This window comes from Carlito syrichta, unplaced genomic scaffold, assembly GCF_000164805.1.
Source record: "Carlito syrichta isolate Samal-C Ts95f unplaced genomic scaffold, Tarsius_syrichta-2.0.1 Scaffold304717, whole genome shotgun sequence".
Classification (NCBI taxonomy): domain Eukaryota; kingdom Metazoa; phylum Chordata; class Mammalia; order Primates; family Tarsiidae; genus Carlito; species Carlito syrichta.
Genome location: NW_007248813.1, coordinates 22948 through 44919, shown reverse-complemented (window position 1 = coordinate 44919; position 21972 = coordinate 22948). Strand labels below are relative to the sequence as shown.

General features: G+C 47.1%; 1 protein-coding gene and 1 pseudogene across 1 annotated transcript in view; both read right to left on the bottom strand.

The window, feature by feature from the left end:
* Window positions 1-1762: 1762 nt before the first annotated feature.
* LOC103263091 (adenylate cyclase type 1) overlaps window positions 1763-21972 on the bottom strand; it is a gene marked incomplete at its 5' end in the record, with an annotated part of 42329 nt that continues 22119 nt past the window's right edge. The window contains 6 exons of the mRNA XM_008060765.1: window positions 1763-2330; window positions 4680-4804; window positions 7050-7164; window positions 9477-9575; window positions 10198-10344; window positions 10446-10562. Coding sequence (XP_008058956.1) covers window positions 2031-2330; window positions 4680-4804; window positions 7050-7164; window positions 9477-9575; window positions 10198-10344; window positions 10446-10562 — 903 coding nt within the window. The remainder of the gene's footprint in view (window positions 2331-4679; window positions 4805-7049; window positions 7165-9476; window positions 9576-10197; window positions 10345-10445; window positions 10563-21972) is intronic.
* LOC103263090 lies at window positions 18988-19922 on the bottom strand (annotated as a pseudogene).

Below are 21972 nucleotides of genomic sequence, written 5' to 3'. Positions count from 1 at the left end.
TGGCCTGCCCATGAGCCCCAACATAGCCAGGGCAAGGCGACAGAAAGGCATGGGTCAAAATCATTCTATAGGAAGGCGCCAGGAGACTGTCCTACCCCCTTGCGTCACCATGGAAGCCATAGCCCTGTCAGGAGAGAAAGGAGAGTGGACAATACTCCCTTCAGTCCCATCTGGCCACCTGTGGTCTGCAGTCTCAGGATAGGCAGACAGGGGACCCTACCCCAAACTGTTCACTCTGCCACTTCTCTCCTGAGTCCTGCCTCAGCTGGAGTCACCACCACCAATCCCAAGTCCCCAAGCATCACTGTGCTGGCTGCCCTGCACAGCCTCTAGGGCCTGACCTCCCTCATCTATGGCCAAGGCCCCAGCTGCCCCCACACAGCCACGTGGCTAAGCTGGGGTCAAGCCCTCCCCACACAGGAAGTCACATTTGACATGCCATGATGGGAGCAGCAGGGGACATCACCAAGTCACCCTGACCGAACTCAGTCCAGAACAGACCCCACACACAGGTCTACACACCAGGAGGAAAAGCCTGGGCTTTTCATTGCTACCATTCTGAAAAACTGGGACCCCCAGGAAGGAGGTAGAGCCCTTGGGGAGCAGTGAGGAGCGGGACTGCCAAGCCTGCTGGCTTTTATCAGAAGCAGGGCTCAGTCCTCACCAGCAGTCCAAAGAAACTTCTCTGGCCACGTTTCAGAGTAGTGGGTCTCTGGATGCTCCCCTACTGCCGTGCCTGCCCAGAACCTTCCCACCCATTTCAAGCTGCCTTCCGTTCTATGACTGAGATCCAGAGTCTCCGTGTGCTGGGCCTCAGCTGCCATTTCTGGGTGGCCCTTTCCCACTGACCCTTCTGGCCCCCTGCCACCTACAACTTTGCCTTCATCTTCATTGTGGTCCTCTAGGTGCACAGGTGGGAGGTTCCCAGATGTCAACACAATCACCTGCAGTCACTTTCCCTGCAAACAGAGCAGGGACACATGGACTCACAACCATCAGCCAACTCGGAAACACTCCGTCCAGGAGAACTGATTCTGCCGGAGAAACGGTATCTTCCATCAAGGAAACTTGCTCGTGGGTGTAAGGGTTACCAACAAAAACAGAGGCTTGCACTGTAGTGAAATGTACAGGACCCAAGACGCCACAGGAAAAGGGAAGAAATGACATCCATTCCTCTTCTCCTCTGAACGCAAACAGTGACAGTGCAGGACGGGAAATGTCCAGGTTTAGAGGAGCCAGAACCCATCAAGTAGAGCAGGTGGAGAATGCACAGGCAGAACAAGAAGTAGATGCTGGCCATGATGACGGAGATGGGGCTGCAGGGCCCCCTGAGAATTCCAGAAGACCTGCCTCTGGCTCTTAGCAAAAAGTCACTCTTGAGGGAAGCCAGCAGCCACCACTATCATGCACTGAGAGGCGGCTTCTCAATTCTTCCCAAACTGCCCAGTCCAAGAGTGGATGGCTCCGTGCCATGCCTATGATGTGAAAACCTCCAGCTCTGGTGACCCTCCTGGTGAAGCCTGACTTCCCACTTTGGCTCTTGAGGCCACTGCCCAGGGCTGGAGCCGCATGCATGCCAGGTCCTGCGTCAGCTGGGTGGATACAGAGCTGTCTCGAGACATACTCGCAGTGGACTCCTTGGTTGCTCTGCCAACCAGATCTCCATGGCTCTTGCTGTACCCCTGGAGGGAGCTCTGAAAGTCCTGATGTGGATGCCAACCTGGCTAAACCTAAACAGGCCTGCTGGAAAAGGACAGTGTTTCCTATGCCCCTGAAGGAAAGATGGAGTGGACACATCTCTCCCACGGCCTAGAAGTGTGTGCAGGCCTCACCAAATCACTGCCGTGCTGCTTCTCCTGGGTGGCTGGCCCTCAGGCCACAGGCCACACCTGGACAATGCTCCTTCTGCAGCCCACCGCTGGCTCCCTGCTCAGATGGTCTGGCTAGTCCTGGCTGGAGCCACTGTGGCCTGTGTAGCCTCCAGAGCATTCTTGCTCTGTGTGCACCCCCAGAGGCCAGCATAAGCTCCACTAGGCCTCCTTCCCAGCTGTTGTGGAGGGCAAGTACTGGCCCGCAGAGTGAGAGGGGAGCCCAGCTCTGCCCGGGAGGCCAGTGGGACACACCGGGGGGCGTCTGCCCTGAAGGCCAGCTCTCCCATATGGACCCATTTTCCGCTCCAAGCCTAGGGACCTGAGATGGGAGCCGTTTCCATCAGTCCTGCCTTCTAGAAAGTATGTCAACATCTCGCCTTTGCCCTTGACACTGACTTTGCCTCGGCACACAAAGTGGTAGGAGCACCTTCTCAGCAGCCGGTGGACTTCCTCAGTCACCTGTCAGTGGAGAGAAGAGAGCATTACTCTAGGTCACAGGCAACAAGGTGGGTCCTCTGTGGGTTGGGAGCCACACGGTGTAGCAGAGAAAGACCAGGACGGAACATTCCATCCTGCATCTGTTTCTGTTCACCCTGACTGCCCGACTCTAGAAGCACCTGGATATGGCTTCCCCAGCTCAGCCTGGCAGCTGGGGCCCCCACTCCTGCAACAATCACTCGGGTCACCCCATAAGGACACGATCCTGCAAAGATAGTCCAAGGGACTCAAAAGGGCTTACGGGGCCAGCCTCGGGAGTACTACTGCTTGTTTCCTGGACAATAGGAAGAGGCAACATTCACTGAGCAGGTCCCTTGGTCTGGGAAGGGCAACTTAGGGAGTTTCCAGATGGGCAGGCCAGTAGGGACTCAGCACCCAGGTCTGGGCATAAGCTGCCATGGTGGCTGTGTGCACTCCCTGCCAGAGGCTGTGTGGGATCTAGCTCCAGATGCTGGGAATGGAGAGGGTTCAGGGCTCTGGACACCTCAGCAACCCAGGACGTTTCCAAGTCAGGGCACACACAGTGCAGGATGCAATGTGTGCCACCACAGCTGAAAGAAGACAGCAGAGAGTAAAGCCCAGAGCAAGTTCAGATTTCCAACCCTCCGATGGGCACAGCTGCACTGGGATGGGAGTGTAAACCCGCCCATTCCTGGGTCTTGGCTGCAGCTGCCTCTGGGACCTCGGGATGGGGGTCACCAATATACACAGAGTGGTGGGCAAACCATCCAAAGAAAGCAGGGACGTTACTTGACTCCTCTGTCTCTCAGATTCATAACCAGCACTTCAGCCCAAAGAAATTTCTGATTCACAAAATTAAAAATATATATATAAAGAAGGAGAAAGTACCTCCTATGAGATATAATCAGTTCTGTGAACAGAAGATACATGATTCGTGTCTCTGCTTTATGCTGGAGGAGTCATCTTGGATCCGCCTGTCTCCCTCCCCATCTCCCTGGCTGCTCCTTCCCATCCCACACATGCTTGTCTGAACTCTGGCAGCTTTCATTAAAGCAGCTCAATCCCTGCCAAGCCCAACTTTTCACGGCTCCTGGCAGAGCTGTGGAGAGCGACCCCTGGCAGTGTGGCAGGGGTGCTGGGGAGCTGAGCAGGGGTGGGAGGAAGGACAGAGGCCCTGCATGTGCAAGGGTGATACCTGGGCAGCAGGGGGACACCTGGAGGGGAGCAGGGCCCAGGCAAACTGTGCACGATGTGAGAGGCGAGAGAGGCAAGACAGGGCAGTAGAGTGGCAGGCTCAGATCTGATCTTAGAAAATTAAACAAGCAACACTGGTGCAGGGCAGTGTCCAGGCTGGTGTGGGTGGGATAGGCTCCCACAGAGTACTACCCTGGGGAGTACCCAGTTTTAGAGGAGGCCTGCAGAAGAGTGCGGGCAGATGATCATGTTAAAAAAAAAACATAATGCAAAAGTTCTGGAGATGGATAGTGGTGATGGTTGCACAGCCAGGTGAACATTCTTAATGCCACTCAACTATACACTGAAATATCATAAGAGGAAGCATTTTATGCATGCTTTGCCACAACAAAAGATTTTTTAAGATGTTGAAAGAGCAGGCAGAAGTGCAGAGGTGCTGCCTGGAAGCCCCCATCTATGTTTCATGAAGTTTTCCACCTGTCCCTTAAACTGTCCTCAGAGACTAGCCACCATCATGCACCGGGGACCAGGTCCTTCGTGGTCCATGGAGGTCTGCAGTTCCCAGGCCGGGCAGCCATGGGGCTGAGTGGGCCCTCACAAGCTCCATCTGACCCATGGGGGCTTCATCCAGGGGTCATCAGAACTGGGGAAAGCATCAAGGTTGTTGTAAGTGAAGTCTCAGAAACTAGACCACACAACCTCTCCATGGCTCTCAAGGGCACTGTGGCCACCATCTCTCATCCCATCTGAGCTGTCCACAGGTTCCTGGGATGGAGTGGGCACCCATAACACTCTCCCTTAAAATACAAGAGAAAAAGTCCTTCCCTCCTATGGGAGAGGGCTCGGGGCCGGATACCTGGAAAGTGTGAGGGGAACAGGAACAGCCGGGCCACCGGGCTCAGCAGAACCCTGTGTCACAGCGTTTCCGGCTCTGCAACTGGTCATTTAGGGACCAGCTTTCATGACCTCATGCCAAACCAAACATCAAAATCAAACTGCCAGGGCCGGGACATGCCCTCAAGAGCTGACAGACTTGGGAGATGCAGCTCGCTCCACCCTGCTACCTACTGGCTGTTCAACCCCTGCCCCTTGTGCCTCTGTCTCCTCACCTGCAGAATGGGCACCTGGGGCTTGGGGATTTCTAGGTGAACTGACCTGGATTCTGCCCTGGACCCCAGTACTGTCCATCCGACTGGCCACATTGACTGTGTTTCCCCAGATGTCATACTGGGGCCTGCGAGCGCCAATCACTCCGGCCACCACGGGGCCAACGTTGATGCCTAGAAAACAGCCAGCATGTGACATGTGGTTAGCTTGGAAAAGTGTCACTCGTCCTGCCAGGGTCACCCAGTGGTGAAGAAGAGGCTGCTCCTTTCAGGGTCTTTTTTACTGAGGTCACATGGCTCCAAGCTCCTTCCTGGGCAGCCAGGAACCATGTAAGTTGCCAAAAATGATTCCTAATCCCAAGGGAAAATTCCACTTCCTGGAACATCGGTCCCTGTGCCAAGTCTTGCTGCTGGTGTCACCAAGAAGTCTGACCTTTCGGTCTCTATGATCATGGTGTACATCCCCAGTGGCATCCTCTTTCCAGAAAAATGGTAGCCTTCTAACCTTTTTTTCAGGATACGACACTGTGGCTACTTTAGGGTGAGAATCCCAGAACTGAACACGATGGTTCAGGATTCTCTGAAGGAAGGGGCTGGAAGACCCTTCTCTTTTTGTAGCTCAGGATCCAACTGGACACTGGGCAGCTGCAGACCCGCTGCACAGCCTCATAACAACCCAGGTACACCCCAGTTTGAATCATCCCTTGTGCGACTTTCAGCAATGTGCTCACCCTCTCTGGGCTTGAGCTCTCTCCTCTGTACATGGAGTACATACTTAGCTGTGACCCACTGGCCTTTTCTTGGCAGGACATTGGGGTGGCAGGAAGGCAAGCACACTGTTGACTCTGCCTGGTGGCTGCCTCCTGAAACTTCAGTGCTCTGACCTGGGCTGAGGTCACATCCTATCTTCCCCTTCTGTGCGGGTGGACTGATTTTTCTGAGCTTGTCCTCATAAATTCCCCTGAAATCCTGGGCCATGGAGGGCTGGTATGGCACAGGAGGAGCGTGAAGGGGGCACAATAGCAGTGTGAGCTGGAGCAGGTGGGCATGGGAAACCCAGAGAGCAACCCCAAAGGGCCACTTCCCTGATGGCTGGTAGGACTTAGGGAGGCCCCTCTGCCAACCCAGACACCTCCACCCACATTCAGGAGAGTTAGCCAGTGCCAGCCCAAGAGACTCTTGTCCAGCACCACTGAATGGCCAGCCAGTGAGGAACAGGGAAAGGCTTGGCAGCTAGTTCTGTTGTGGGAAAGTGAGAAACAGTTTCCCTGACCCACCACCAGATCTCTTTCTGGTCACATCAGCACATCTACTGATAAGATCCTGAGACCCAGCTGGTTTACTCTGCCCTGTCCTCAGGTGGGACATCATGCCTAATACAAAGGTTGCATTTCAGGACATCAAACTCCACCCACTCTAAAGTGGATCACCTTCAACCACCCTCCACAGGCAAATACTGTTCCAAGGTTTGTTTTTAAGGCCAGTAGATGCTTGATTCTAAAAATTCGAGAACCTCTAGTTTAAATTAATCCGGGACTAGTAGAATGTTTTTCTGTCCACATCTCAGAAAAAAAAGTGAATTTAGGATTAAAATATTCCCAACGAACCATATTTTTATAAATGCTAGACAGGAAGTAAGACATCAAATATCTTTCCCTTCTCACTACAGAGGTGAGGGAAGGAGCCCAGAGAAGACATGGCCTGTCTGAGTCTGTGCAGTGGGGCTCCCGCCAAGGTCTCTTTCGAAGTAGCCTACATGGCCTCAACTTCATATTGCCAGGGCAGACTGACCGGCCGGGGAAGGAGCATTTTCCTCCAGCTAAGTATGGCCTTGGAGAAGCACCTGAAAGTCTCCAGGATCCAGATTTCTTTTTTTTTTTTTTTTGAGTTAGAGTCTCACTCCGTCACCCAGGCTAGAGTGCAGTGCCACACTCATGGCCACCCCAGGACTTGCTAGGCTCTGGCGATCCTTCTGCCTCAGGCTTCCAAGTAGCCAGAACTACAGGCACACGCTACCATGCCCAGCTAATTTTTTATTTATTGTAGAGACAAGGTCTTGCCAAGTTGTCTGGGCTGTTCTCGAACCCGCAGGCTCAGGCAATCCACTCGCCTCGACCTCCCAAAGTGCTGGGATTACAGACTGAGCCACTGAGCCCAGCCAGGATCCAGATTTCTAATGTGTTTCATGAGCTGGACAATGAATCTCCAAAGTCCTAGGTCACTTTCCAAAGCATCTCCACTTCCACAAGGGGCTTTCAGGGCAACTGTGCTCCTCCATCCCCAGTCACTCCTGGGCAGCACCACCCTCCTTCCTGCAAGACCAGGGCACCCCATCAGCTGACTGTGTCCCTACAGGTGGGTGTAGGAAGGGTATTCACCCATCGCAACTGACTGATGTGATAGGTTTACAGCCACTTACCGACTCGAAGGACAAAGTCATTGTATGACTGGTAGTTGATTTCATCAAGGACATCAAACATCTCGATGGCAAAGTCCGCCAATGTGCTCAGGTGGGAGGAGATGGACTTCTTAGCCTACGTGTGGACAGGCAGGAATCATTACACCTGTGGTGGGCACCAGGGTGGGAGGGGGCAGGAAACAACCTGCAGTGGTAGTGGGATTGGGGGTTTTGTTCCTATATCAACAACACAGCAGCCCTGTGGCCTGCAGATGCTCTGTGTGCTTGGCTGGGGGCACATTTTTCATTCTATTCTACAGGTAGGAGATTGGGGTAGAGGCAGGGTATTGTCCAAACCCTGGCTCCTGAGGGCCAGAGATGGGACTCAACCAAGGATGTCTGCAGGAGTCAGGTGGGGCAGCCCTTGTGAGTGAAAGACTAGGTGTCCAAACTCCTGCTTGGACAATGTTGTCACCACCCATTGCAAATGAGCAAAACAAGGACAGAGACACATGTCAGGGAGTAGTGCCAACTTTCTTCCTTAAGATCAAGACTATCTTTGGGTATATGTGTGACAAGGTCCTTTCTTTTGCAAAACAGTGACAGTTGCAAGGTTCCTAATATTTGTGTTTTGTTTTTTTCCCCTCAGATCTCCCTTGGAGAAATAATCTAATTTTTATTTTTAAAGGAAATCGTATTAGTTCTCAAAATTAGGGAACTAATGTTTTTCAAAAAAGAACAGACTTTATTTTTTAGGTCAATTTTAGGCTTATAGGTAAACTGAGCAGATAGTACAGAAAGTTTCTATTTGCCCCTCTCCCCCCATATTCAGTTTCCCCCATTGGTAACATCTTGCATTAGTGTAATTTTACACTAATGTAAATTCTGGTGTAAATTCTGGTCTGGTCACATGGCTCTTTGAGCTATGATCACCATGTTTTCCTAGCTTTGGCTCCCTCCTCTATCTTGGGGAGGTGAATCTCTTCTCTCTTTCTCTCTAATTTTTAAATAAACTATATTTTCCAATTTAAAAAAATCTACAGATCAAGTTTAGAAGAGCTGACATCTTAGCAATATTGACTCTGTAGGAACATTAAATCTCCATTTATTTAATTTTTGAATACTTTCATTACATATTGTATATATTTCATCAGACTTATAACTAGTAATTCATTTTTGGAGTACTCATGTAAATAACATTGTGTTTATAGTTTTAAATTCAAATTGTTCACTGTGGGATACACAGGAAAGCAGTTAACTTTTTTTTTTTTTTTTTAGTTGGAGTCTCACTCTGTCGCCCAGACTGGAGTCCAGTGGCTGCTCCCGGCCACCACAGCTCAACCTGCTGGGCTCCAGCGATCCTTCCGCTTCAGGCTTCCAAGTAGCCAAAATTACAGGCATGTGCTACCACACCTGGCTGATTTTTTTATTTATTGTAGAGATGAGGTCTTGCTGCCCAGGTGGGTCTCGAACCTGCGGGCTCAGGCAATCCACTCACCTCAGCCTCCCAAAGGCACGGGATTACAGGCTGAGTCACCAAGCCCGGCTTAGTTAACTTTTATATATTAACTTTGTGCCCTGAAATCTTGCTATCAACACTTACTTGTTCCAGGAGATTTTGTTGTTGTTAAATTTTTCAGAATTTCTACATATACAGTCAAGTTACTGGCAAACAGATTCTTTCCCAATCTGTGTGCCTTTTATTTCCTTTTCGTGTCTTATTGCCTTTGCTAAGACTTCTAGTACAATATTGAATAGAACTGGTGAGAAAGGACATTCTTGCCATGTTCTGATCTTAGGGAGAAAGCAGCTAGTTTTTCACCATTTGGCATAATATTAAGCTGTAGGTTTTCTGCAGATATTCTTTATCAAATGAAGGAAGTTTCCTTCTATTCCTAGCTTATTTATTGAGAGGTAATTTCTTCCTTAAACATTGAATGGAATTCACCAGTGAATGCATCTGGGCCTGGTGCTTTCTGTTTTGGAAGGTTATTAATTATTGATTCAACTTCTTTAATAGACATAGATTGATTCAGAATGCCTATTTTTATTTACTCACAGTTCTTCTTTGGGAAAGGAGAGTGCAGGGCTTGCAAGAGGAGAGGAGAGGGGGCCAGCGGGGAGTGGGGCCAAGAGGTTGAACTGGCTATGAGGAGGGCAGGTGGGAAAGAGGAGGGAGGGAGCAGGAGGAAGAGTCTGGGGGAGGACTCTGGTGGGGGGTAGTCTGGCAGGAAGGAGCTGGGGCTGGAGGAAGCCCCTGTGGCCACCAGCCTTCTGTGCTGACTTTCCTTAGAAGGTTGTGTCTGCAGAATCCCAGCCACTGACAAAACTGCTTTAGAGTCACTCCCCTAACCCAATGCAGAGGAGAAACAGACCCCAGTGGGAACCTACCCTGGGTCCCAGAGTGGTTTGGGCTGGGCTGAGATCCTGTCCCCGAGTGGTACTCACTTTGGCTCCGGAGGCGGGCGCCAGCCCTACTGCAGCCATGTAGGTGCTCCCAATGGTCTTGATCTTCTCCAGGTCCTTGTAAAAGTCTTTTTCCATGAGCTTTGTTTAAAACACAAAACTGTTAAACATGACATAACATTTGAGGAACATCATCACAGCCATCAGCCTCCAGGAGCAACAGCAGAGCCAATGAACACATTCCAGAAAGCAACGTATCTTCTGTGCTTTGGGAACCAGACAAATTCTGGGACTACGTTGAAAAGAAGAGGTGAGGAGGGACAAGACAGAAAGCATCCCTGTCCCCACAGCTGAGCTCATGGTCACTGGGAGAATCGGGTTCTCTGATTCAGCGGGGCTGGCACAGTGCCCAGCTAGCCATGGATGGGGCTGTAGGTATCCACCTGCCTGCCCATCTGTAGATGAGAATGCCCAGCCCTGCCCTCTGCAGAGGTCCAGCCCCAACGTTTACAATGCAGAAGACAGCCACCCAGCCCTACTTAGGGACTCTGGTCCCCCCTCCTGGGGCCAAGACCCTCTTCTTTACTGTCCTGGTCTATCTGGACCCCAAGAGAGACAGGATGCCTGTGCTTCCTGGGATTTGTTTTCTCCCCATTCCATCTCCAGAGGACGTGACTTATTGTTGGACAAGCAGGATTTAATGAGGGATATCCTCGTGCCCTCTGGCCTGCCCAGGGTCAAGATGGTGAAGTGTGGCCCTTACCTCATCAAAGTCGGCAATTATCTCATTAAGGAGCCGCAGACATTCCACCCCCATGTTGTTGCCATCCAGCTCGATGTAGAAGTCATTGAAGTTGGGGATGGAGGCAAACATGACGCCCACCTGGGAGTAGGACTGGTAGTAGAGGTCCTGGAAGTTCAAAGGACGGGTCAGCCCAGCCGGCGCCGAGGGCGCAGCCAGAGAGCAGCGCCCGGCTAGTGCCGGCCAGACATCACGGGCCGGTTGCTCACCATGTTCCGGGGGTTGGACATGAGGAAGTGCTGGGCGACGTGGGCCGGCAGGAGGTTGAAGAGGATCCTCCTGTTGTCCAGCTTCACCCTCTCCATGTCCTCTCGCTCCTCTTCTGCCTGAGGGTTGTGAACCTTGGTGAGTCCTGCCCATCCATGCTGCCTCCACTCACCCCTGTTCCTCACTCCCTTCTAATCTTTCAGCCTGAACTGCACACGCGATGATGGTCTACACCCACACTCCTGTCCCTCCTCCTGACCAGACCCATGTTACCAGGATGCAAAGATCCACAAACACCTGCCTATGTCACCACCCCATCATCTGGAATGTCCAAAGCACAGACAGTGGCTTCACCCCACTTCCAGTGTCTCCTCTGCCCCTGGCCACCTCCTGGGTACCAGAGGCCACAGCCGGTCCCCCAGGCAGACCTGATGTATCCCCCAGGGCACCCATCCTAGAATGCCCAGAGCCAGGAAGGGTAGATGACTTCGTAAGGCTCCTGTTTCCTCTAGTATCTCTCTGGCCTCCACTAGAGCTCACGTCCCTCTGGGCACTGAGACAGATAAAAAGCTGCGAGGGCCCAGGTGAGGACAGATTCAGGCCCAAGGAGCTCAGTGAGTGCTGACTCCCAGTGCCCTGAAGCAGAGGGTGAAGTCCCTGTGGGTCCCATAAGGGGGACACGGAAGAGCAGATGGCAGGAGCAGGGTGAAACCCAGCTCACTTATGGCTCTCTGTAGGACTTTGCAGAGACAGATTAAACTGACAGCAAAGGCCACACTCATGGGTCACTGCAAGGGTTCAAAAAGTGCCACCAGGCAGGGCCCAGTACAGCTCTAAGAAGCAGAAGCCACTGAGATCCCTGTTTGTCCTTCGCACAAAACCCAACTGGTGAAAGAAACACAGCTTGAGGAAATAGTCTAAGTGTGTGTCAGCATTTTAGAGGACACCAAACTCGTGAATGTCATAAAAAGTAAACCATGATGCCCTTGTTGATAGTCCTGTAGCCTGGCCACCTTCATGTTCCCTTATGTGGCAGGTGACATGGCAGCAGATGCAGCTTCACTATGCTACAGTTTCCTGGCTGTAAATGGGTATAATGTACCCCTTTTTAGAGGCACCATTCCTAAGGTTGCCTTAACAAGGGTCAAGGAAACAGCAAACTGCCCAGTAAGCCTAAAGAGTAGAGTTGACTTTTGGTAGTACTGTCAACAGAGTGAAGTTGTCCAATTGCATGCCACTAGATTTCATGCAGTGATTCTACCAGCTAAAATCAAGAAGCAGAGATTTTCAAGGACATGCGAGGGGGCCCAGAGCCACAAGGGCCAGGCATAAGAACCCTTGACCACAATGGTGTGAGTGAGGACAGGATGGGCAGATCTGGAGCTGCCTGGGTCTCTTCCAGTGAGTACATTCTGGGAAAACAATGCCAATGAGTCCATGTAACCCACAGAGACAAACAACGTGATGTGTTTTCTTTCCTGCTTGTTAAACAGGGCAGATCAGCAGCAGACAAGGACAAAAGAAAGAAATTCAGGGGCCATAACTTCCCTGGTCAGACCACAGCCAAGGTCTAGATGCCCATACAGATCAGAGCCAATTCTGCAAACAGCAGGCCATGGACTCGGGAAATTCTGAGATGGTCGGTGTTGGGGGCAGAAGTAGCACACGGGAAAGGGAGCACTGGCCCCATGCAGTGGCTACCTGGGTGCGGGGGCTGGCAGCATGAAATCAACAGCTCACTCAGGGTCACGGTCAAACACCTCTGGTTTCCAGCCTCTGAGGGTCCCTGAAGCTCCTTTCAACTCGTATTCCCATCAGTAACAACATGCTGGACACACACCTCTCTATGGGACATGCATTAATAACTATAAGTCAACATGCTTGCTCTCACATACACAAAATAAGCATGCGTAAAGGGTGAGATAAAGAGGAAGTAAATCATGTTCTTAAAGTAATAGTTTTGATAGTAGACCCAAAGCTTTGGGATGTGGCACTGCTCTCAATGAATCTTCCACAGACGGAGGTTACCATAGGCATTTAGAGACATAATTTTCAGCATACTCCCTTGGCCCAGGTATGGGTTTAAAACTTAGAAAACTCAGAGCTTCCAGGCAAGATGGCGATGGAACAGTTTGAACTGTGAGAGTCTCTGCAAAAACTAGTGTCCATAAAGACTCTCTGTATGAGTGGGTGAGTGCTGGTGGATGAGTGAAAGTCTGTCTGAGGGGAGACTTGGGTTCATACACCCAGGGCTCTCCTCCGGAGGTGACCATAACCAACCACCACCCTGAGATTGGAGACCTGGGTGCACAGGATTGTCTGCCATTCTCAGGGCTCTCTTGAGAGGAGGCAGCAGAAAACAGTTGCCCCTCACCACCTGGCACCCTGCACACATTATCACCTGCAGTAGACCACGTACAAGCAGAAGGAACTGTGGAGAAGGCAAGTCATGGAAATCTGGAATAAAGCTCCAATGCCAGTGATGAGACACTGGTGGGCACCATCTTCTCAGTCCTGGGACTAGGCAGAGACCTGTATTGCCCTGCCCAGCTCCATCCAGCCTCCATCTGGGGAACCAGAGGGTTATCCTCTCAGTGGACTTGGAGAGACAGACACCTCTCCTCCATGCTGGAACAGACACAGACATGTCAGATCTGAGTGGGAGACTTGACAGCAACAGCAGCGGGTAGAGTGAGTCCAGATCTGATTCATCCTCCTCCCAGAGTAGTCCATGGGACATCTGGCCCACACTGAAAGCAACCCTATCAGCATGCAATGAGAGCAGAGGTGAGGGACTGGAGACCAGAGTTGCTCCCAAAAAGGGAGGGGCAGCCAAAAGAAATCTGGAGTTACAGAAATGGCCACAATGCAAGTTTTTTTTTTTCTTTTTCTTTTTGTTTTAGTCTTTTGCTTTTTCCCCCCTTTCTGTTTTTGTTTACATTTTTGTACTTGTTTGTTTCTGTTATTTTAAATTTTTTTTAGATTTTCTGTTTGTGCATGGGTATTTTTGAGGGAGAGCACACCAGCAGAGGGGTTTCTGTTTGTTGGCATGATTGTCTGCATGCATATGTCTTTTTTATTTTTCTCTCTGTTTCTCTGTTTATTCATTAGTTGGTATGCCTGTCTCTTTTCCCTCTTCTTCTTCTTCTTCTCTCTCCACCTTTCTCTCATCTTCTTCCTTCCTTTTTCCATTTTTTTCCTTTTTATTACCTCATTTTGTTTTCGAGGTGCAAACATATGCCCCCCCCCCCGCATGGACAGATTGTAAGGCAGTGGGAAGTGGATTCCAGGGGGCCACACACCTGTCAGCAGACACTGGGATCTGCAGATAGCTTCTGAATCACAGCTACCCCCTTAATTAAATCTCAAAACTATAAAAAGCACAGGCCCCCTCCCCTAGTCCAGCTTAAGAATTGAAGAAAACCAGAGGATATACATAAGGAAGAAAAGGAGACTGAGCAAACAGATATAAAAGCTATCCCCCCATCCCTGAACAACAGAATTAAAGAAAATGTAAAAAAAAAGGGGGGGGGAACCTACACAAATGAAGAAAAACCAAAGGAAGAATATGAGTCTCACACAAACCCCTGGGAGGTCAGCTAATGAGAATATAGACTCTGGAACTCAAGCAATGAAGAGCCCCCAGAATGACTGGTCTCAAACCACAAGCCCAGGTATCAAGACATTAATAGAGAGAATAAATAGAAATGAGGAGAGACAAGAGGAGAGAATGAAGGAGTTGATAACTGAGATAACAGCAATAAAAAAATACAGTGTTTTGATGATTGTAGCTTTATAGTAAAGTTTGAAATCTGGTATTGTGATACCACCTGCTTTGATTCTACACTGTTGGTGGGAGTGTAAACTAGTGCAACCTCTGTGGAAAGCAGTGTGGCGATTCCTAAAAGCTCTAAAAATTGACCTTCCATGTGACCCTGCAATCCCCCTACTGGGAATATACCCTGAAGAACACAAATCACTCTATAAAAAAGATACCTGCACACGTATGTTTATCGCAGCATTGTTCACAATAGCAAGAACCTGGAAACAACCATGCTGCCCATCAAAAGAGGACTGGATTAAAAAAATGTGGTACATATACACGATGGAATACTACGCAGCCATAAAAAAGAACAAAATCATGAATTTCGCTGCAACCTGGATGGAACTAGAGTCTATAATACTGAGTGACCTCTCACAAAAACAAAAATCCGAATATCACATGTTCTCACTCATATAATGGACCTTGAACATCCAATGCAATACTATGAGAAAATGACGGATGGTACTGGGAAACTATGGGGGGGAGGGGGATGGGATTAACAGTAGCAAATATCTGTCGGGGGATGGGAAAACACTTCTTATCTACAGGGTGCCTGAATGAAACGTCATTGTACACCTACCCTTAACTGTACCCCACAAAACCATAATAAAAACTACTGATTAATGAAAAAAAAAAAATACAGTGAGTGAAATAAATGACAAACTGATAAGCATGGAAAACAGAAGTAACCAAGCAGAAAAAAGAATCTCAGAGCTTGAGGAAATTTGGAAACCAAAATATGGAACTAACCCAAACTGTTAAAAACATAGAAAAGAAGCTTAAAAACACAGAATAAAACCTCCAAGAGATGAGTGATTATTTCAAGAGGCCAAACATAAGATTAATTGGAATCTCTGAGGCAAATAGAGAGACAGAGACAACCCTGGAACAAAATTATCCAAAATTATCCAAGAAAACTTCCCTCACTTCAACAGTGATGTGACCATTCAAACATAAGAGATTCGGAGAACCCCTGAAAGACAACAAATGAGAAGACTGACTCCTAGACACATAGCAATTTGCCTACACAAAGTAAGTATAAAAGAAAAAACCTAAAGGCAGCAGGTGAGAAAGGTCAGACTACCTACCAGGGAAGACCAGTTAGAATAGTAGCAGACTGATCTACAGAAACACTTCAGGCTAGGAGAGCTTGGAACCCAATCTTCAAAGTTCTCAAAGATAAACAATTTCAACCAAGAATTACCTACCCAACTAAGCTAAGTTTCAACAGTGATGGAGAATGAAAATCCTTCCCAGACATTCAGTCCCTAAGAGTTTCTACTGCTTCCAGACCAGCTCTACTTAAGAAAGTATTAAACACAGAAGGAAGGAAAAAAAGAATGACAATGCCCTTCACAAGAATGCAAGAAAAAGATTAAAAACACACATGAACCAACCCAAAGATCAAAAGAAAGAAAAACAAACAGTAGCAACAACAGATTCTATAAGAACCTCATGGCAAACTCTCACATCACAATAATTAGTCTGAATGTGAATGGACTAAATGCACCACTGAAAAGACACAGAAGGAAAAATTGGACAAAAGACACTCACAGACTCAAAGTAAGAGGATGGGAAACAAAATTACAGGCAAATGGAACACAAAAAGAAACAGGAGCTGTGATATTAATATCAGACAAAAAACCCTTTAAGCTATCAGAAATTTAAAAAGATATGGAAGGTCACTATATAATGATAAAAGGTTCAATCCATCAAAAAAACATCCATCCTAAACATATATGCACCCAACAGAGGAGCACCAACTTACATAAAGCAATTTCTAGGTAAACTAAAAAAAGATATTGACTCTGACACTATCATTGCTGGGGACTTAAATACCCCACTAACAACCCTAGACAGATCATCAAGACAAAAAGTCAACAAGGAAATCTGGAACCTCAACATGATGCTTGACCAAATGGACTTAACTGATACCTACCGAACACTCCACCCAACAACCATGGAGTATGCATTCTATCCTACACCACATGGAACTTACCCTAAGATCGACCACATCCTCAGCTGTAAGTCAAGCATAAACAAATTCTATAAGATTGAAATTCTGCCATGTACCTTCTCAGACCACAATGAATAAAAATAAATATCAACACCAACAACGTTCCCCAAAAATGCACAAAGACATGGACACTAAACACCATGATGCAAAACACCTACTGGGTCAACATGGAAATCAAAACAGATTAAAAGATACCTGAAACAAATGAAAATGAAGAAACATCTCATCAAAATCTATTGGATGCAATGATAGAAGTACTAAGAGGGGAATTCATATCTCTACAAACATACATTAAAAAAATGGAAAGATCACAAGTTAAGTGCCTAAGAAATCACCTAAGGAAGCTAGAAGGGTAAGATCACCGAAATCCTAACTTCAGCAGAAGTTCACCAAAATAAAAGTCCAAATTTGGGACATAGAAGAAAAAATATAATACCAAAAAAAAAAAAAATCAATGAAACCAAAAGCTGATTTTTTGAAAGGATAAACAAGATTGATGGACCCCTAACTAGGCTAACCAAGAAAAAGTCCAAATAAACACAATCAGAAATGCAAAAGATAAAGTTACAACTGACCCTGAAGAAATATAAAATATTGTCAGAGATTACTATGTACACCTGTATGGAAACAAACTCAAAACTCTAAATTAAATGGAGGACTTTCTTACATCACACAACCTCCTTCCCTTCTTGAAACAAGAAGACATCGAGACCCTAAATAGACCAATAAGAACTCAGGAAATTGATTATGTCATAAGAAAACTACCTACAAAAAAAAAAGCCCTGGACAAGATGGCTTTCCAGCAGAATTCTACAAAACATACAAGGAGGAGCTGATATCAATCCTATTGAATGTATTCCAGGCAATCGAGAAAGATGGAACTCTCCCCAAATCATTTTATGAAGCTAACATCACATTGATGCTACCCAAACTGAGTAAAGATCTAACAAAGAAAGAGAACAACAGGCCAATATCCTTGATGAACATAGATGCCAAAATTCTCAACAAGATTCTGGCAAACTGAATCCAACAACATGTCTCAAAAACCATCCACCATGACAAAGTAGGCTTCATTCCCAGGATGCAGGGCTGGTTCAACATCTGCAAGACCATAAACATAATTAAATATGTCAGCAGATGTAAAGACAAAAACATATGATTGTATCATCAGACGCTGAAAAAGCTTTTGATAAAAATCCAGCACCCATTCTTGATAAAAACCCTCGAGCATCTAGGCAATAGATGGAACATACCTCAAAATAGTAAGAGCCATCTACGAGAAACCAACAGCCAACATACTGCTAAACAGACAGAGATTGGAACCATTTCCCCTGAAAACCAGATCAAGACAAGGATGCCTACTCTCATACCTCCTGTACAACATAGTACAGGAAGTCCTAGCTAGAGCAATCAGACAAGAAAAGGAAATCAGGGATATCTAAATAGAAAAAGTGGAAGTTAAGTTATCCCTATTTGCAGATGACATGATTCTATACTATGAAAACCCAAGGGAATCAGTCAAAAACCTCCTTGCACTGATAAAGGACTTTGGCAAAGTCTCATGATATAAAATATATGTGCAAAAGTCAGTCACATTTCTATACACCAACAATAAACAAACAGAAACCCAAATAAAAAGCACAATCCTATTCACAATAGCCACACAGACAAATGAAAATCTTGGCATCTTCCTAACCAGAGAAGTCAAAGACCTTTACAAGGAAAACTACAAAGCACTGCTCAAAGAAGCCAAAGATGATACAAAAAAATGGAAAAATATTCCATGCTCATGGATTGGAAGAATCAACGTTGTAAAGGTGTCCATCCTACCCAAGACAATCTACAGATTTAATACAATACCCATTAAATTACTAGCAGCATTCTTCTCAGACATGGAAACAACAATACAGAAATTTATATGGAAGCATAAACAACCATGAATAGCCAAAACAATCCTCACCAAAAAAAAAAAAGCAGGAGACATTACACTCCCAGACTTTAAGCTTTACTATAAAGCTACAATAGACCAGGCAAGGTGGCTCACACCTATAATCCAAGCACTTTAGGAGGCCAAAGTGAAAGGATTGCCTGAGCCCACTGGTTCGAGACTAGCCTGGGCAACACTGTGAAACTTCATCTCCATAATAAATCAAAAAATTAGCCGGATGTGGTGGCATATGCCTGTGGTTCCAGCTACTTGGAAGGCTAAGGTGGAAGGACCACCTAAGCCCAGGAAGTTGAGGCTGCAGTGGCCATGTGCATGCCACTGCACTCCAGCCTGAATGACAGAGTGAGACTCCAACTTAAAAATAAAATAAAACAAAATAAAATAATAAAGCTACAATAACCAAAACAGCCTGGTATCGGTACAAGAACAGGCATACAGACCAATGGAACAGGACAGAGATTCCAGAAGCAAAATCTCAATTTCTTTTTTTTTTTTTTGAAGGTGAAAGGAAGCCTTTATTGGTCCCGAGAGCATTTTTCAATACTGAGGCAAAAGGTAAACCATACAGATAAGGGAGACAAAGGCACAAAGTAGGGCCTAGGAGGACCCTCAGAACTCACCATGGACACAGTAAAGGTCTTAACTTCATATCAAGGGTATAGGTGGGTGAGAAGTGCAGCTTTGTACCACTATATAGGCCCAACCACCCCAGTGCAATGAGAAGAGAAGCAGAGTTGTGACGTCAGGCCAGGAGGGTCAGAACTTGCTGGTATAGAGGGAAATTATCCACTTGGGCATGCGGAGGAAGCTGGGCAAGTTGGAGGCCAATCAGCTCATGCTGGGGACATGCAAGACAGTGGAGCTCACAAATAGTCTCGAACTGGACGGCCATCCACATCCCAAAGGCCATAGCATCGAACAAGGTCACAGGATGGCAGCACCTTACCACTCAGGCTCAGGATATTGGGGTCTGTTGCCAAAGCCACCACACATTTGCCACTCATTTCTGTGGTTTCCGCAGATGAGAAAAGTGGTTTTAACTGCTTAAACAGGGGATCTTTTTCGGCCTCCTCCTTGGCCATATGTTCCTTCAGCAGTTCTGTCTGCACCATACCGGGCCACAAAGACATGTAGCTGACCCTGTGGCGCCGTAGGTCATGGGCACAGTCAGCAGCCAGCTTGTCGCACGCAGCTTTGCCCACACCATAGGCGATGCTCATTGCATACTGCAGACCCCCAGTGGAGGAGATGACCATGATGAGCCCATGGCCAGCTGGTACCATCAGCCGTGCCCCATATACCGAGCACAAGTAGTGGCCTCTGAGTCCAACATTGTTGATATCATCCCATATGGAGGCAGGGGCTTCCCAGAATGCCTATCCCCTGTTGTTCAGGATCTCCTGGACCCCAGCATAAGCATTGTTGACCAACACATCCAGGCACCCATGCTGTTCCCGATCCACTTGCTCAGCCTTTGTACTTGACTCTCCTGGCTTGAGTCGCACACCACAGGCACACATCGGCCCCCCAAGAGATTGTGCCTCCTGAGCAGTGGCCTGAAGGGTGCCCAGATGGCGGCCAGTGAAGTAGACTGTGGCACCTACTCAGCAGAGCTGCAAGGCGATGCCACGGCCAATACCCCTGGAGGCACCAGTCACTACACACACTTGGCCCTTCATGGGAGCTGCCATGACTCACAGGTAAAAGGGGAAAGTCTGCCACCTGTGCTGCCTCTGGAATCCTCGTGCAGTCTAGCTCGTCAACTTTATTGCCACAGGGGCAGGACAAAATGACTACATGGGGGGCAGGTAGCAGGGCTGGGGTGGAAGTTCGCATTCTGGCCTGCGTTGAGCTGGCCACATGCAAGGCAGGGAGGGCTCAAGGCTCACATCGTAGGAGCGTAGGCAATTCTGGGGACAATCTCAATTTCTTAACCAACTCATCTTCAACAAAGCCTCCACCATCAACCACTGGGGAGAAGAGAACCTATTCAGTAGATGGTGCTGGGAAAACCGGCTCATCACATGCAGAAGATTAAAACAAGATCCCTACTTATCACCATACACAAAAACCAACTCTAAATGGATCAAAGACCTAAACATACAACCTCAAGCTATAAGAACCTTAGAAAATGCAGGAGGTACCCTTATGGAAACTGGAACTGGCTACCTATTCCTGGTCAAAATTCTAAGTGCCCATACCAAAAAAGATAAAATAGATAGACAAGTGGGACCTCACCAAGCTGACAGGCTTCTGCCAAGCCAAAGAAACCATTGAGAGAACATAGAGACAGCCCACATACTGGGAAAAAATATTTGTCAACTGTATATGTGACAAAGGCCTAACATCTAGGATCTACAAGGAATTCAAACGTGCTGAAAAGAAAAAAAACAAACAGCCCCATTACAAAGTGGACACAAGATATGAGTAGACACTTCTCAAAAGAAGACATACAAGCAGCCAACAGATACATGAAAAAATGCTCAGCCTCACTAATCATCAAAGAAACGCAAATTAAAACTATTACTTAGATACCACCTAACTCCAGTCAGGACGGCCATCATCAATAACTCAAAAAACAACAGATGCCAGAGAGAATGCAGGGAAAAGGGAACACGTCTACACTGTTGGTGGGAGTGCAAACTAGTACAACCTTTGTGGAAAACAGTTTGGTGATTCCTAAAAGATCTAAAAATCGACCTCCTATACGACCCCACAATCACCCTACTGGAAATATACCTGGAGGAACTCAAATCACTTTATGAAAAAGATACCTGCACATGCATATTTACTGCAGCACATGGAGCCAACCGTGCTGCCCATTGAAAGAGAACTGGATTTTTTAAAATGTGATACATATACACGACGGAATATTATGCAGCCATAAAGAAGGACAAAATTATGAACTTTGCAGCAACTTGGATGGACTTAGAGGCTATAATACTGAGCGAGCTATCACAGAAACAAAGAACCGAGTATCACACGTTCTCATTCATTAGCGGACCTTGAACAACTATTGTAATACTATAAGAAAAGGATGACAGTAATTGGAAACTGCCAGGGGAGAGGGAAGGTGAGATTGGCAATTGAGGAAAACTGCCAGGGGAGGGAGGGGCGCACATCATCAACAAGGGTATCTGCATAGTGAACATTTGTATACCTAACCCTGAAATGTACCCCTCATATTTAAAATAAAAAATTAAAAACAAACAAAATAAAGTAATCGTTTTGTTTCATTTATTAGTGGCACAACAAATTTTGCTCTCTCCACGACACTATTGTGAATGCTAATAGTATGCTAGTGAAAACAATGTCATTAAATATACTTTGATTAAAAAACAAATTCTAGACTTATCACATTGTGATTACAAGATTTGGTTCTGCGTTCTGTTTGTTTCCACATTTGGATTAATAGGCTATCAGAGTAGCTGTCCTTCCTAAATCATCACCTATCTCTTAATCCATCCACAGATACAAAGGCTTTTGTTGGAATTTTACTGATAAATGCCCGTGTTCCCTGTGCCAGTAATTTTTATGAACTAAGCAGGAGAAGTTGTATTGTTATGCTTTTAACAAACAAGATGAAAATCTACTACCATTCTCAGCTTATGAGATTTTTCCAACCAGGAAACGCTAAGTATTTTTAAGAGTTGTACCCACAAAGTCATGTGATAGAGACACAACCAACTTCTACGTTCAAAATGTTCTCTTTACAGCACAGTTTCTTTCAAAAGGTATTTC